The following is an 18404-nucleotide window of genomic DNA, read 5'->3' on the forward strand; positions in this document are numbered from 1 at the left end:
ATCATGACAACCAGTTTATTCAGCAATATGAACAATTTACAGTGAAAGACCAGGAAATGGAAGTAAAGTTCTAGACAGCTTGAGTAAAGTCTGAAGAGAATTAAATTCATGATTGGAAGTGAAAGCAGATGAAGCCAATTCATGTTGTTTTATTGTTTGCTTCTTAAATAAAGCAGAATATGCATGTTTGAGTACTTGGAGACATAAAGTTACAAATGAAATGTAGGGCAGATCTTTCCAAAGGCAAAGGACAGCGGACAAATCTATGATTAGAGAAGGATGAGAAGTGGGAATGATGACAGGAACTTGGGTTGGTTACAAAGAAAATGGACCTACTTGTGACAAATAACATTTGTCCTTTCTGGGATGATGCAAGATGTGCTAAAAGGGGACTGTGCAAAAAAAGGAGCAGGAGGAGGAGAAACCAGAAGAAGAGGAGAAGGGTGAAGAAGAGGGAGAGATGGGAATTTGGAGATTTAAGGGCAAGAGACTTTCAGTGGGTAATCAATACAATAAATAAAAATGACAGATCACTATAGAAGAGGAGTGCATATATTCATCTCTTTAATCTACTTATGTTTAGCAAATCAAGTATCAATACTGTTTTAATTACTAAATCATACTTCCATCATCAGTAGTAATATGTGAGTATCTTGTATTCATTTAACATTTTTTGAAGAGGTTAATACATACAGAGGAAATATGTAATTAAATGTGGAAATAACCCAAAGGGATATAGATAAGTTCTAATTATGAACTAGAATTGTATTTTTCTTATTGACTCTCACCCTCATTACTTCTAATATCATATTAATTCCTTTCACTCTAAATGGTAGTATACATTTCTATCAAAAGCAATTTAATGATGCTATCTGATATAATCCTGACAATTTCCCTCATCAGTATGTATTATCTTAATCCTATTTTGCTTCTCTGGTATTTTTTAGCTTCTCTTTTATCCCATTAAATGCCTAATGCATGTGAAAACATTCCTCTACAATTTTTATCTGCAGAAATAAATATTAATCTATGTACTCTGGAAAAATAAGAGTGCTATGGTAAAATGGGACCTAATAGACTATAATCAGAAATAATAACATAAAGTGAAGCAAAGAAAATTCAGGATGACAGTTCAGGAAACTTTTAATGGCTTTGTAGAAATGATTGTGAGTCCGGTCAGGGACATTTTATGGGAACAGCATACAAATAGGAAATAATTCCCAGCAGAGCCATTTATTTTACTGTTGAATAGTTTTGTAGCAAACAAAGGAGTGGAAATTGCTCCTGGTTCAGCAGTCGTTGGGCTGACAGTTATGTGTCAGGTCACTCACACTTTCTGGTATTTTGGCAGATTTCATCGGTAGCTTTTATACAACAGCAAAGAACCTGTAAACAATTTCCCTGTATTCTGGGCCTTTCATCAGCCTCAGGTCCCTCTTTTTTCTCACCTCTTTGTGCCTCTCAGTTACATATTTTCTATCGTGTTTAATTTTCACAAAGTAAGTTCTCGTCAAAGACACTTAATATACTTCTGAAAGAGAGAAAAAAACGCATTAGCCAGAGAAATGAATGTTCCAGTGAACTGATAAATGGAAGTACAGTTCTGTCCTCTCTTTCTGGGCGTGTGCTGAGGACAGATTTCCACCTCCAGTTTTGTCCTGCCTGCTTCAGGGGCCATGGACGTTTGTCAGCGTCCATGGACGGTAGTCAGATGACGTAGTCATCTTAGAATGATTATGGAACATTCCAAGAAATGGAGGTAATTCCATACCTCCAACACTACCAGAAGCACACATTAGATGTTTAGTTTCCAGTTTTTTTTAAATTGAATTAAATTTGTTTAGTTTCTTGTCCTGGAAGCCTGGAACAGCTGGTACTGTTTGGAAGATGTTACTGCTGTATGTTCGTGGTGCACTGGCTGAACCTGGCAACTTTTGGACTAGATTTTAAAAATTAGTAGGCCCTCCAGGTCCTCCCTGAATCAGATCTGAAATTTGGAGAAGAAAAACAGCAGAGCACATACTGAACTTCTCATTCCAGACTATTCTGGTTTTTACATTATTTTCTAAACTTCACCTGAACAGGGAAACCGCTGTTACAGCGGGGCTTCCTGAGAAGGTTTACACTGTTGAGGTGTTCATGTTAATTACCAAACGTCAAGTGTGGTTTATCCATTGTCAATTTGATCTTTAAATTAATAGAAATGCTTAGTGGTATTGATAGTGAAAACCTTGTTGATTTTGTTTTATGATTATTAATGGTAAATGGAATCTAATGAATGATAAGGTTTTTATTTGAGTTAGAGAAGAGAGTATTCTAATTATACTTAAGAGTTACTGACTAGAATATACCAATCAATAAATTAGACATCAGTAGTCAATGATCAGACCTATATCATAAAACAAATGAAACATCAGTGTTTATTAGTGTTATCATTATATCACCATATAAATAATAATTTATTATTATACATATATTTTATGTATAGTTCAACAAATCTCTTCTTAGTGGTTTTTCTAACTATAAGTAAGTTGAAAGGCTTATGAAACCAATAGACCAGTGATTAAAAGAAAAACACAAAACAAAAATAATGAGCTAAATGGCATTTCTTATACTTGTGATGTGTCTGCCAGTACAAGTCACAAGGCTTACATATCCTTTCAACATCCACGTGTTGACAAAGTGCAGGAAAGGAAGAAATGGAAGGCATATTTTGCTATGGCTGACTATCCAGCCCAAACTATGTAATATTTAACCAGAAGGCAGTTCTAGAGTAAAGGAATAGAATAAAAAGGCTCAGAAAAATTAAAAGATTGTGTAAAATTTGATCTTGATACCCAACAGAAAAATTAAGTAACCATTCTGAGTAACTACTTAGCACTGACATTAACTTCTATAAACATTTAATGAGCTTAAATACACACTATATACCATTCTGATTGAGTTAACTCTCATATTTATCAATTATTATATTTACATTTGATGCTAAAAGTGCTAAAGCACAATTAATTTTATCCAGAGTATGCCATGCCATGTTATCATTTAAGATACTCATTTTATGTTTTATTTTCTAAATTATAGGATGAAGTCTGCCCCAAAGCTGAAGGAGATGATGTTCAGAAATGTGTGTGGGCCTCAGCCGTTAATGTCAAAGACAAATTCATCTATGTAGCACAGCCGACTTTGGACAGAGTCCTGGTTGTCGATGTGCAGTCCCAAAAAGTCGTGCAGGTATGAATGATTCCTACTTCTGACAGTGACTAAAAATATTTACTTTAATGTAGTTTAATTGTCTTTCCTGGTAACTTGTGCTTTGTCTTGTGCTTTTACAAGTTTGATTGTAATTTATAACTTACTTCATTACTTGGAAAACTGTAAAATATATGCATTTTCTGCAAACACTCTTTCCATACTGCTCCATGAGTCTAATGAATTAAAGAAGTAATTTAGCCCTGGCTGGCGTAGCTCAGTGGATTGAGCACGGGCTGCGAACCAAAGTGTCGCAGGTTCGATTCCCAGTCAGGGCACATGCCTGGGTTGCAGGCCATGACCCCCAGCAACCGCACATTGATGTTTCTCTCTCTCTCTCTTTCTCCCTGCCTTCCCTCTCTAAAAATAAATAAATAAAATCTTTAAAAAAAAGTTTTAAGAAGTAATTTAAATCTTTCGTTTTCAAAAGTTTGATTTCATGATCACATCATACTAACATAGCCAGTTTCACAAAAATCATCCTCAGAGTTGCTTATTCTCCTTGCCTAGATCAAGGAGAGTCCCCCTCAGAAGCCAATGAAGATGTTGCTGCTTATCATCCCAGACATGGTTTTATATCTTCTCATTTGATTCCTAACAAAGCCTGAGATAATGAAAGGCTTTGCTAGATAATAGTAACTTAATAGGTATTTACTATAGTAGTAAAACAAGTATTAATATGTACCTAGGTCAATGACAGAGACAAATGCCTCTAGCAAATATTGCCATGGACATGGTTATGAAAAACCATTCAGGTTGGAGCCACTGAATGCTTCATTCCCTGTTCTTCCCAAGACTGTCCATCTTGGGCAACCTATTTGAACTCAGCCGCACAACAGCCAAGGGGCATGCAGGATTTGCATGTAGGCAGTCAGGGTCCAATTTCTGGACCCTTGACTCTATATGTGGCAAGGATAACATATCAGTTACATCCCTATTGTAGGAAAAACGTGGGAACTTCATTTTTGGAGTAAAAAAGCAGAGACAGGGTATGTCATGAGGCTGCTCACGCAGCTCTACAGAGGTTATGTAGTGTTGCCCTTCTGACAATGGAAAGGAAAAGGTTTGAATTACAGGGGCTGCTGAATATCTCTTTGGAAAAGGAGACTTAAGTAGCAGATGAATGACGAGCAATTCTGCAACAATCTATTCTTTGGAAACTTAAATAAAATTTCCAACTGGGTTTGTTCAGTCTAGTATTCTTTCTGATAGGGACACCACTTCTTCAGGTCTGCTGTGGACTCAATCATAAAATTCAATTATATCATATTGATTCTCTTTAAAAATTAATATTTTCTGATTTGAATTTGTCTAATTTGATTTCTGTATCCATATGTAATTTCAGCATGTGGACCTCTTTCAATAAAGCGTCTGTAGGTCTACTACCTACTAGGAAAAATAACACATTCTTACATTTGTCCAAACATTGCCTTCAAGTATATAAATTTTAGTCCTCAAAAGTGAAGGACTCAATGCTTAAAAGTGAATTATAAATACCCTAAATATTCTATTATTATACTTGAAAATATTTCATCTCATAGACTTTCTAATTCTTTCAAGTCTTTTCCTAATTTAAAAACAACAATGGATAGATTTTACAGACTTAGATATTGAACCCTCTGTTTTATAAATTAATAAACTAGGTAATTTAAGTTTTAAGCTATTTAAAGAAATACCCTAGCTACTCTTTAAAAAAAATATAAATTTGAAAAGCTTCATTTGTGATTTAAAACTTTATATCAAAGGGATATAAATCCCTTTAATATCACTCTTAAGGTCAGCTGCAAAGTACAAAGTTAATTTTGTAAAAATACAGCCTCCTCTCTTAATCTGGCCACTTTTTTGCATCCAAATTAACTTAGACTTCCTGATTATGTGATGTACTTCGGGTTATTTATTTATTTGTAATCTGAGTATATTATACTGAGGCAACGAATGACATCAATTACAGTGTAATTAAGTTTTACTCATCCCCCAAACATGATAGAAAATACTGTAGAACTTTAAAATGTAGAAATAGAAATAAAGTAGTGAAGTCCAAAATCAAAATGCCTTATTCTTGAAAAAAATTTAAAAGGAACACTATATTTATTTACATTTAATCTTTCAAGCTCTCTTCTTCAACCCAATTAACCCAAGTAGATAGATCCCTAGTGCTTTATCCTGACCTTACCTAAGAAGTCACGTTTCTGACTTTCTTTTGCATGTACTGACTGTATGACTTGGTGTTAACTGTATGTTTTAGGCCTAAGTATTTAAAAAATTAAACAGCATTGTTACATTTCATTATTAAAATGAAAATGTTTTTTGACAGCATAAGATTTTGCAAGCCTCTTGATAAATTATTACCATTAGGGTGTGTTTGTTTCCATGAATGCATCGATATCATTTCTATCTGAAGCTTAAAAGTCAAAGGTCATAGTTTTTAAATGGAATCTATAACCTTGGTGCTGCTTTAAACATCAAATGACTATTGCTTTTCTTCATATTAAACTTTTTGTGAGAATGTCATACAGGTAATGTTTTGCTCCATAAATGATTAACTAGTAAACAACTAACCTTATTTTGTCTTCTGTGGAGCAAAATCACGTTCTGCTTAGATGCAGAAGTGGCTTATTGTAACACCTCAAGAGTATTCTTAAGTATCATCAGCAGTCTCCTCTAGCCATTAGCACATTATCTTGAGAATCTACATCATTAGTTTAAATTAAGTTCACTTAATTAGCCAGCTGGTACTCTCCTTGTCAGCCTGATAAACAAGCTGTGTCACACTGATCCTCTATGTCAAGATGAACCCCCAAGTTCTGTGTCTCTTTGTTGCTATTACCAGTATTTCACCCTTACAGGACAAGCTGTCTTTCTAGAACCTGATACATCTGGTCCATGACCAGTGTAGCTTGCATTTTTAATTTCTTATATTTGTTTTGTCCCCTCAGGAAATATTGATGAATTTATATGCCTAGGATTATATTGAGATTTTGAGGGAGTTAAGGTTTACAGATCAAATCAAAAAAGAAAAGAAAAATGCTCATAGTGTAAGTAAATTATATCCTTAAATAATGTTTTAAAATATTAAAGAAAAATATTTTTACCATTATATTTATAAATCTGCAAAAAATAAAAACCATTATTACATTATATAGCATATTTTAAACATATTTTTACAAAACAATAGAATAAGAAATTAACTCATTATGATAATATAACACTCAGAAAAACATACTTACATGGGTGGTTAAGAAATACAGAATCTGGGGCCTGAATATGTTGATCATTACCATTAATCAATTATAATAACAAAATATTAAGTTATTTGAAATACATTTGTGAAATATTTAATAAATCAATAAATCTTTGAAGGAATGATTGTGGCTTAATTATCTGGCTATCCCCAGGTCAAGCATGGTCTGCTGTATGTACAAAGTTACAGTGTTTATGATAAGGGAGAGAAATTTCCAACTTATAGTATCAGAACCTTTTATTTAAACAAAGTCTTTCAGAATTACTCAGTGGGTCAAAACTGATCTTCTTTGTTCATTTTGGTGAGAGTACATACCACCTGCTACAAATGCCTCATTGCCATAGGTTTCTCAAGGAAGTTTGAAAACAATTTTTCTAGCAAAATAATATCAGTGATCAAATGTAAATTTATACTGAGTAATAAACGAACATTCTCAGCTGGTCAATTTTGACATGAAAGGTCAGCATATATAGAATGCTTTTTCCCAATCACATATTTTTATAAAGCCTACTTAATTTATTTCATCTTACTTTTGACCAAAACTTTTTTAATCTATGTATCTTTTGTTTAGGTATTATATATTCTTGCACACTGTCTTTTAATTTATATAATTTCCCTGATAAATGGCTGGTGGTTAGAAGAAATATCTCTCTCTCTCTCTTTCTCTCAATGGACCCCAAAGTGGAGTGTGGACAGCACACGGGAGTGAAAGATGACAGGTTGTGGGAAGGGAATTCTAGTGTATCATTCATAGTTCTTTTTATCTTAAAAAAGTCATAATTCATTGTATAAGCCTTTAATATATTGACCGATATTGGAGGCCTGAATTCATCTGTGTGTTGAGTGTTGATGTAACACACGGTGGAGGTGAGGGCACGTTGAAAGTGGGAGATTCACACAGGGAGTGATCGACGGAGCTGCTTCTAGTCTTTGTTCACTGTCGTCTGTACAAAAGGAATAACAGTAGTGCACACGTCAAAAGAAGATCGTTGTGACAATTAAATAAAAGGAATTGTTATTTGTAAAAATACTTATTAAAAATATGTTCATAATAAGCCTGGTGAAGAATATAATGGTTTTAATTAAATAAAATAATAATGATGATTTTAATAATAAGTTTTGGCATTGAAAATTTTGCAATTTGCTTTTCCCAGTTAAGTAGATTTACAGGTTCATTAATTATATGTTGAGTATGACTATTTACATGGTATTGTTCTAAGTGTGTAGGTTATATTAGGGACCTAAACAAATGCAAAAAAGTTTGCCTTCTTGTAGTCTAGAATCAATGGGATGGAAAAAAACAATGAAAAATAAGAGGACTCATGGGAATGGACAGTGGTGGGGAATTGACTGTGGGAGTGAGGACGCAGGGTAGGGGTGAGCAATGGGGAAAAAGGGAGGGACAAATGTACCTGAACAAGAGCAAATAAAAAAAGAAAAGAAAAATAAGAATATTGGAAACACAAATTATATAATATGTAAGGTAGGGATTTTAAAAAATTTTTATTGTTGTTCATTTACAGTTGCCCCAATTTCCCTTTAATTGCTCTACCCTGCCCCGTCCAACCCTTGCTCCCAAAGACAATCCCCAACCCATTGTCCTTGTCGGAAAAGGTAAATTGGTAGAGGAAGGCCACATAGGATTGGGAAAGCCAAGGGGGAGGGGAAATGCACAAGATGAAGTCTGTTTACAGAATTAAATAGGGTGGTCAGACTGGCTCACCAAGGGGAGTTCTGAGTAAAGTAAGTGTGGAGGAAGCTGACATTGAGCTACCTAGGGGAAGACTGTTTGGGGGGAAAGGCCTTCCAAAAGGCAAAGTGTGGCTCCTGGGATGCACAGCAAGGAGGCTAAGAGTATCCAGACTGGAGACATCACAGGAAGAATAGTGGGGAGGCTGTTGGAGAAAGAAGCCTGGGGTGTGGCAGACAAGGTAGCACCCGGTAGTTATTATAAGGACTTTTAGGTTTTGCTCTGAGGGACATGGGAAAGACACTATCATGTTTTCAACTGATTAGTGTCATGATTTGTCTGCTGCTTACCAAACAAAGAAAAAAATAAAGTCACTCTGACAAATGTGTTGAGAAAGTCAATGAGCATAAAGGTGGAAGTTTGAGATGAGGTGATGATGTTGGAGAGGATAGGGACTCATTTACAGTGACAGCAGGAAAGGTGCTGGAGAAGGTCCGTGTTCGGAAGGCAAACCCGGTCGTGTGTCCTAAGGATGTGAGGCATGGGGGAAAGAGAACTGTCGGCAGCCATAGAATCTTTTCAATCCTTCACATGAAATATGGAGAAACACTTTAACTATTTCATAACACAGAGACTTCTCTGGGAAAAGAAAATTCTTTAAAAAGTTTAAAAAATAGTGTCTTTCTCTTTTACAAAAGCTAATGGTTCACATTGACTGATCATTTAGAGTAATTTCCGGAGTATACTAGCAGACGTTTTGTAAAATCCAACACAGGCAACATGTAATTTATCTCTTTCAAAAGTGGATGCTCTATGTAGGAATATATAGATATTCATATATCTATATATTACTGAAAATTGGGTTATGGCAAGATTATCCTGAAGAAGGGTGTTTGGAAATATTTTTGTCATTGTTATATGATTTTGTTGCTGAAAACACTGTAAATGTTCCTCTGTAAAATAAGTTATATCTGCACACTTGAAAACTTGTAAACAGATTTTTCCTGAGACTTAAACATTTTCCAAATAAAATATGTTAGATGTACTTTTCTTCATTTTGAGCTGCATACCTTTTTCAGTTCTGGTGTGCTTTTATAACTGAACACCAAAATAAACTAAATTCAATACCAAACCTTTGAAATGCTGAAACACAACATGTTCAAAAATTTGTGAGACCATTGAGCAGGTATTTTTAAAACTCCGATGTTGTTTTTAAAATTGATTGATATTTTTCTCTTTCAAATACATATATCTCAACTTTATTTGAAAGCAATTAATCGTGAACTGCTTCCAAATCTCATGGAACATTTTCTCATAAGTTAACTGTAAAAAATAGTGTGTCTCTCCACTTATAAAAATATTCATATTTTAAGGCTCAATTAAATGGCATTGCCTCCTCGCCTTATCCCTCATTCTGTATTTTACGTCCTCCTCTGACATTTCATGGCATTTGGTCCTTATTTTCACTTCGTGACATGCATCAAGTTATTTTAATTTGTTCTTTCACCCTCTAGCCTGTAAATTTATCAAGGACAAAGACTACATTTATTTACTTTCTCTTCTAGGTCTTAGTTTTATCGTTTGCTAAGTAAGGGTATTACATCTCTAACTTCGAAACAGTATGATGCTTTTATAAAAATACCTTTTAGTTCAATTAGTTTTTCTAATTGTAGTAATAGTGTTTCCAAAGTGCTTATTATTTGCCAAGCACATCCTCAACATTTTGTATTTACTACCTTATCTATTATTCACAATAACCTTTGAAGTTGCTATTATTACTGTCTCCATTGCATTATAGAGGAAACTAAAACACAGAAAAATGTAGTAACTTCCTATGATATTATTATTAATATGATTTAAATTTAAGTGGCGATGCTAAGATTTGAAGTCTGCTTGGGAGTACCCACTCATGAGCTTGGTGTATATAGTCTCTCATTCACACCTCACTGGGGTTGTGCTGCTTATGCAGATGATGCTGCCTGCATCGAAGCCCATGAGTTTCTTTCTGTCTTCCAAAAGAGAAAAAAATAAAAGAATATTTCTTGTACATGAGGCATAAATAGGAGGGTGACATATCCACCCATTGTTGGGAATTTAACTATCCACTAGGAGGGATGATCTTTCATGTGTAGAGAGGTTCCCTCATTGGGAAGGAAGACAGACTATCCAATCCCAGCCCTGCTGATAACTGACTAGATGACTTGGTGAGACAAAGGCTCAGCTCGCTTACCCTCTATTATGTGGACATTAATATAACTTGCAGATTGCGGTATGCCCATGTAAGACAGTGCTTATGAAAGGGCCTGGCTAAAAGAGCCGAACCTTATGAGAGCTGGACATTTTTATTCATACTGTTCTCTAATATGTAAAGGTATTTAAACCCTTTGCTCTTTTCATAACTGTGTCTGAACAATTGAATAACAACTAGGAGTTGTTATTGTTGCTTTTGTTTTTGTATTGAGCTGTTTGATCTTTAGCATTTTAAAAAGATTATCCCATTTTTAAGCTGCATGCAAAATAGGCTGACCATTATAATCATATGCAGATCAAATTTAACATGATAAGGGGGGAATATGAAAAAAATCAAAGGAAATCCTATTACTTTATTATTGGTGGATGACGGCTTTTTTGCTATATGTATATTAAAATTATTGAGCAGCACATGTAACATCCAGCATGCATTTGAGTACAATTAACAAAATACCAGACTTAAGCATTAACGCCATTGAATTATTTCAAATAACATTAATCTGAGGATAGTTTTTCTAAGTTTGTGCAGTAATTCATTATAATCAAGAATTCACTCTCCTTTTATTTTTCTCTGGCTGAATCCTCAAAGTGTTGGGTTTTCCTTTCCTAATGGAGGCTTAGTAGTCTCACGTGATGAGATTCAAAACAGGCAGGAAGAGAAAGTGTGGCGAAGGGAGGGCTCCTCCTGTTCTTGTCGCTGTTGATGAAAATGCAATATCATCCTCCAAAATCATGTATCACAGTGATCTTTATAATACATAAACCAGAATATGCCATGTGACCACCCTAGCCTCTGCAGAGGCTGGGAATCTTGTATTTGTCGAAGGGTAATAGAACTGGTTACTGGCTTAAATCTCTGATGTTCACCTTCCTTCAGAACATTGCTGCCCATCTACTACCAAAATAAGACCATGACTCAGCTAGCCAGCAAGAAGGGATGAGGGTACTGATTCAGAAATACTCAAATGGGTCTTTTTAGAAGTCTCTTAATTACTTTGTTGATCCAAAAATATACATACAATGAAGGGAAAGGTTTGAGGAAAGAAATACTTCAGTAAGACTAAATTACCAACATGTTAGTTAAACTATGAATCTCCACATATTTTGTTCAACCACATCCGTAGTTCACCTTTATACCCACTGTGAAAAGTTATGAGCTAGGACTTGGGAAATTGTCTAGGGATGTTCAACAGAGCTTTGGGAAGAAATGCTTTCAACATTAAATAAAAGCTGTTTTATTGAACACAATTTGTTTTATGTTACAAAATTTATACATGCAACTACTATAAAACGTTACTTTAAAAGGGGGTTAGCTGGTAATATAAATAGCTTGAAATTAAAGTGAGTGAAATAACTGCCTGGAAGCAATTTGTTTTATTGGAAGTTTCATTTTAAGCAAATGCTAAATATTAGCAGAAAAACACATTTACCATATCATGTATGGTACAAAAAAAATTGCTTCTCCCAGTTTCTGTGGTTTTGGATTTCTCATTAAGGAAACTAAATTAGGTAATCTGTTTTGAGAGTTACAGCCACGTATCGTATCTTTGGCACCTTGGCATTACAGGGGGTCAAATCCCATAACCAGCACTGGGATGGAAAAACCTAATGGTATAACCTTGGTTTTCACCTGTATTAAATGACTGATTAAAATGCACATATTAATCACTTCTATCTTGAGTTTTTAAATACCTTCTCCATGGCACATAATTTACACAGGTAACGAATGAACATAAGACTTTATAAAATGGCACAAAAACGTGTTTGAGTCAAGTATCACATTTCCAAATTAATGAAGTAAAAGTTTAGAAAATTAGACATCTGGCAACATACATTTTTAATCTGACATTTAAACTCTCGATTCTTCCACAGTTTCTGGACTATGTTTTAAACTAAAGTTTCAGCCTGAAAACATTATATTTTTTTCAACTCCTATCTATTACAGGCAGTAAGCACAGACCCTGTCCCCGTGAAATTACACTACGACAAGTCGCACGATCAGGTCTGGGTACTCAGCTGGGGTTCCATGGAAAAGACTTCTCCGACGTTACAGGTGAGTCCCTGTCAGCGTATCTGAGCCAAGAAGGATCTTTAACCCGGTAGCTATGTCGTTGGATATTTATAACCATTTAAGAATGATATTCTTCATTCTGAGAATTCTGGCCACAGCTAGATCGGCACAGAAAAAAAAGTAAAAGAAAGTTGATCCCCAGTACTTGTTTTGGAAAATATTGTAGGTCACATTTATCAAAGGTTGGATTTATATGCTAGAAGAATAACATATGATGGCAAAGGAGATGCTGTTAGGAAGAAAAAAAAATTACCTTTCAAAAGTTTTCTGCCTCCCAGCAATTTTTATAAGAAGTTTTTTATTTATTTTTATTTTTTTAATTTAAATTATGTTATTGTTGTCCAATTACAGTTGTCTGTATTTTCTCCCCACTCCTTCCCCCACCCCACTCCAAACCCACCTCCCTCACTTGCTTCTACCCTTCCCCTTGATTTTGTTCATGTGTCCTTTATAGTAGTTCCTGAAAACCTTTCTTCCCACTGCCCCCTCCCCCCTCCCCTCTGGCTATTGTTATATTGTTCTTGATTTCAATGACTCTGGTTACATTTTGTTTGCTTTTTTCTTTTGTTGATTATATTCCAGTTAAAGGTGAGATCATATGGTATTTGTCCCTCACTGCCTGGCTTATTTCACTTAGCATAATGCTCTCCAGTTCCATCCATGCTGTCACAAAGGGTATAAATTCCTTTCTCTCTGCTGCGTAGAATTCCATTGTGTAAATGCACCACAGCTTTTTGATCCACTCGTTTGCTATTGGGCACTTAGGTTGCTTCCAGTACTCGGCTATGGTAAATTGTGCTGCTATGAACATTGAGGTGCATAGGTTCTTTTGGATTAGTGTTTCGGGGCTCTTAGGGTATAATCCCAGCAGTGGAACTGCTGGGTCAAAAGGCAGTTCCATTTTTAGTCTTTTGAGGCAATTCCATACTGTTTTCCACAGTGGCTGCACCAGTCTGCATTCCCACCAACAGTGCACTAGGGTTCCCTTTTCTCCACATCCTCTCCTACACTTTTTTGTTGATTTGTTTATGATAGCCATTCTGACCAGTGTGAGGTGGTATCTCATTGTTTTAATTTGCATCTCTCTGATGGCTAGTGATGCAGAGCATCTTTTCATGTGTCTGTGGGCCCTCTGTATGTCCTCCTTGAGAAGTGTCTGTTCAAGTCTTTTGCCCATTTTATAATTGTTTTTTTTTTTTGTCTTCCTGGAGTGAAGTCATGTGAGTTCTTTATATATTTTGGAGATCAAGCCCTTGTCCAAGGTGTCATTGGCAAATATGTTTTCCCATACAGTTGGTTCTCTTTGCTGTTTTCTTTAACCACGCAGAAGCTTTTTAATTTGATGAGATCCCATTTGTTTATTCTTTCCTTTATTTCCCTTGGCAGGAAAATCATAAGAAGTTTTTTAAATTTCCATTTCTCTTTTCAAAAGAGAAAAGAGACACATGAAACAGAGACCAGGGGAGGTAGACAGAGTCGCCAAGCAGATCTCCATTATTCTGCAAGCAGATGGTATTTTGTTATTTGAGAACAGGCTTATTTCTAATTGGTAAATATGTGGTGTGACCAGTGTGGAACTTGCTCCAGTCTTGAAGTTGTTTATATGAGAATTTGACAAATACAGAAAAATATATAGTATACATTTTACAATGACTCTTTGGCACAGTCTTAAGATTTTTATAGTTATAAGTTTAAGAAGGAACAGAAAGAAAATGGGAAGGAATGCTTGGCCCTTAAAAAATATGGTTTATCTATTTCTCAAACCACCTTGTGATTATAAGTAAGCCTTGTACGTACAGAGTCCTAAATCATAAACCTTTGGCCACTTTCAGTTACATCTCTCCAGTGAAATGTCATTTTTAACCAATTATCACTTTAATACTATTCATGATTTTGAAATGTTTTCAGTATTAAAATATTTAACCTACAAAGAACAGGTCTATTGAAATGAAATATTTTAAAATAACTATTACAACTAATGGTTTATTTTATATTTCGCTAGAAACATTTGTCATTTGAAACATGCACAATATAATATAGTATTTCGATTATCTATTGTTGCAAGTCAAGCCGCTTCAAAATTGTAGGTCTTAAACAGAATTGAAGGATGACTCACCACTCACAAATTCTGTGGCTTGGCAATCTGGGCATTTCTGTGGGCAGGATCCAGGAGCACCCACGGGGCTGCAGCCATTGGATAGCAAGAGCTGGAAGGTCCAAAATGGTCTCACTCCTGTCTGTCATGTGGTGCCGGTGCTTAGCTGGGGGCCTTGTGTCTTCTGTCTTTGCCTGCTCAGCCTCTAGACTGCCGTCTTCACAGAGTGATGATACCAGAATATAAGACAGTGGAGGTCACAAGGCCAATTAAAATCTGGGTGCCAGGATTTACATAAGTAACTTCCACCACACCCTAGTGATGAAATCAAGTGATGCTGCTGTCTCAGACTGAAGGGGATGGAGTGACAGAGCCAATCTCTTAATGGAAAAGCACAGTCTTCATTGTGGACAACTGTTAGGATGGCCTACCTATGGTCATAAGCTCTAATTATTTGATAATTTGTATTTAAATATAATCTGGACAACATAAATAAAATAGGTAGGAATTAAAAAACAACTTTAAGCAAACATCTCTAATAGTATTCAGAAAGGGAAGAAAAGCTTTGTAGAGGTGTTAAGTAACTTCCAACACACTCTCTAGCCATCTAAACACGGATTATTTTTCTCTGAATAAAAAAAAATGCTAATAAGATTTACTGAATTTTAAAAATATTTTCTGGGTGGGAGTGAAAGGTAAGTGTCACACCTGAAAATATAAAATAAAATTGAGGCATTGAAAAGTGTTCTTAAAATAACATATACAGGAAGATTTATTTATACAAAGGGTGTGTGTCTGTGTGTATATGTACATGATAGATGATAGCCAGATAGGCAGACAGAAAACACAGAGCCTGTGGGTCAGGAAACAGACCATTCTGCACCCATGGAGCATGTTCGTGTCTGGTCTCCAGGCCCAATCTCCACGGGTGATGTAGTGAAGACCAATGTCATCCTGCATGTGTGGCCCAGTTGTACTACAGGAAAAGGACCCTGAAAATATGTGTGCTTAAATTGTATTAGGCCACTAGTCCATCAGCCCATCAGCCCATCAGCCCATCCTCTCCCGGGACAGAGAGAGATTACTACTCTGGGATATATACACAAATCTTGTCCTGGGAGAGGAGGGGCAGGTTAGAACTCTGGAATGCCAGTAATTGGCTCAAAGGCTTTACATTTCTAAATCTCTCAGGAGCCAAACAGTGTCTCTGGCTTCCAAGGCATTTTTGCTACGTCATCATCCTTTAACCAAGTTTGCCAGTGCCCTGTGCTCAGAAAGACGTGACTGCAAAAATGTCAAAATATTTGTGGGTAATTGTCTCCCAACAGGTTTACCAGGAAACATCCCCAAAGAAAATGGGATTAAAGGTTTTTTCTGAAAGTGGAAATACTTTTCCTTTGGATAAATTGAATTCACCAAACCAAAAACATGGGCAAGCTCTCACTTTTGCTAGAGTGTCTCTGTGCCACAGTGTTGAAAGGTGAGACTGGAAAGAGGTGGATGCCAGGATGTGAAGGCTAGGAAGTAACTTTTTTGTCCTAATGCAGTAAATCTTATCATGGTACCCCCTGACCCTTGGAGGAGCAAAAGCATTTTACCAAGGATCAGCAAGCCCTATTTATATTCCTTCTTTGTGTTTTCCTTTCAATTGTAGGTAAATCTATAAATCTTTGCCAATTATGAAAGCAAAATATATTATTTTTATGTTTATAATTAATTAATGAAAACCCGCAAACTATCATTTTAGGTATGTAAAATAGTAATTTTTCCAATTAGTATTCTCAAATGAATTCCCAAAGATTTATCATGGTTATTTATGGTATTTCTTTTTAAAAGACATCATGCCTGATAATAATTTAAGAAATGCTGTTCTAAAAATTGAATCTGTCATCTGTACAGTTTTACAATTTCTATGGAATGTCTTTTCAATTGCGCACAAATTAGAGATGAAAATATCCCCTGGGAAACAACTTGGAATAAAGCCCTTGGATTTTGCTATTGTTCAGGGAGTGGCCATGGCCAGAGAGGGTGACATTGGGAGGTGGTGGCTTTGGGTCTGTGGAAGGCATTATACGTAGAGAGACCAATGGCAGGATGTCATTAGGAACGAGCCAGGGGTTGTTGAAAGATGGGGTCTATCGATTAAGGTACATCAGATCAATCTGTGCATCCTTGCATTTAGTCGGCTCAGTTCTGAACTTGGCCATCCATCACTTCCTGCTCAATTCTGCAGTGAGAAAGTCCCTGAACCATCAGGAAACAAAGCCCAGATAGAGGGGAACTAGGGAATGGCATTGTGTCTTTTATAACCTAGGACTATGCCAAGAACATAAATGATACTCAGTTAATATACCTTCACTAGCATTAAATATTTTTGCATCAGTGACTTTGGGAAGGTTGGGATGCAGTACACATATTATAGTGTTGTTTAGATACTGTGATTCCTGTAAATTACCTAAAACACATATTGACACATAGCAAGCTCTCAGTAAATATGGTTGCTACAGTTGGTCTAAGTATTAATTTCAAATACAAGTGTATGTATTTTGAGAGTGACATGTACTTCTGTACAATCCAAAGGGAAGAAAATGTGGAGAGTTCCTCCTGTATCACTCTGTTGATCTTTATTAAAGTGTCATAGACATTATTATCAATGGCTACAATCCAGTGCTGACTTCCTCACTGACATTCATTAATAAAATAGGGTTAGTGTTTTTAAGGCTGTAGGAAACACTTTGGTTGTCTCTTCCTCTGGGTACATGCTGAGCTCCTTTTTGCTTAAGTGGAGCCAGATGACCACTCTGGCAAAGGACATTTGCTGTGGATGGAAACATTCAAGGTGGCTGGCTGCTCCTTCAGTGTGGAATGCTGAGTGAAAACAGTGGCCGTCCTGCCAAATCCCTCAGGGAAAGCAAAAGAGTGAAAAACAAACCTTTATTTTCTAAGCCACTGAGACTTAAAGGTATATTTCCTGTTTTTGTTTTTGTTTTTTACTGTAACTTAACTGACCCTATCCTGACTTATAATAATTAATCTATTTTTACTGAATATGACAATTTTCAGTGGAACTCAATGAAAATATGCTCACTTGTAAGAAAGTTAACCTTTCAGAAAACAAAATGATCCCTAAAAATAAAAGTGCTATTTAGTTCTGTCATCAAAATGAAGAGACTCGATTTGGAAGGAAGTCAGTTTGACTCAGAGATTCAGTCAGTACTTTAGGAAGTTTAATTTGTAGATCATATGTATAAAAAAATCTAGAAGAGGGGAAATAATAGGCAGGGAAGTGCTTTACGAAGCTAACAGAACAACTGTTGTACCACAGAGACAATAGAAAAAATATGAGGAACTAAAAAAAGAACTGATAAAATTTGATGCATAATGGGATATGAGGAATAAAAGTTTAAATGCAGTTATTTTTTCTTTAATAGACAATAAAAGTTTAAAAAAACAGTTACTGATGAATAGTTGGAAAGAAGAAACTTCTGATTAAAACATACTAAATCTGTTATTTTCTTTCAATTTACAGGAAGAAAAGGGTTTTAAAATAAGATTTTATCCATTCTAGAATTTCTTAAGATATGAAATATTTCATGTGATTTATTTTGGAGTTTTCAGTGCTATGTTTCCCACTCTGCTCCATTGGGGGCAACTGTCTGTACATCAATTACACCTCAACAAAATGGTTACAAAAAGAAAGCTAACATCTGCCCTGGCTGGCGTAGCTCAGTGGATTGAGCACGGGCTGCGAACCAAAGCATCGCAGGTTCCATTCCCAGTCAGGGCACATGCCTGGGTTGCAGGCCAT

The 18404-nt window shown here is 35.7% G+C and overlaps 1 protein-coding gene across 5 annotated transcripts in view; it reads left to right on the top strand.

Annotated features, from left to right (window-relative positions):
• The window catches only part of FSTL5 (follistatin like 5), a 546524-nt gene that overhangs the window by 486605 nt on the left and 41515 nt on the right, over positions 1-18404 (top strand). For all 5 annotated transcript variants that reach the window (XM_028519771.2, XM_028519772.2, XM_036031946.1 and 2 more), the window contains 2 exons: positions 3082-3231; positions 12376-12483. In XM_028519771.2, the coding sequence (XP_028375572.1) occupies positions 3082-3231; positions 12376-12483 (258 nt within the window). The remainder of the gene's footprint in view (positions 1-3081; positions 3232-12375; positions 12484-18404) is intronic.

Source organism: Phyllostomus discolor, chromosome 8 (assembly GCF_004126475.2).
Source record: "Phyllostomus discolor isolate MPI-MPIP mPhyDis1 chromosome 8, mPhyDis1.pri.v3, whole genome shotgun sequence".
In the NCBI taxonomy this organism is placed as follows: Eukaryota; Metazoa; Chordata; class Mammalia; order Chiroptera; family Phyllostomidae; genus Phyllostomus; species Phyllostomus discolor.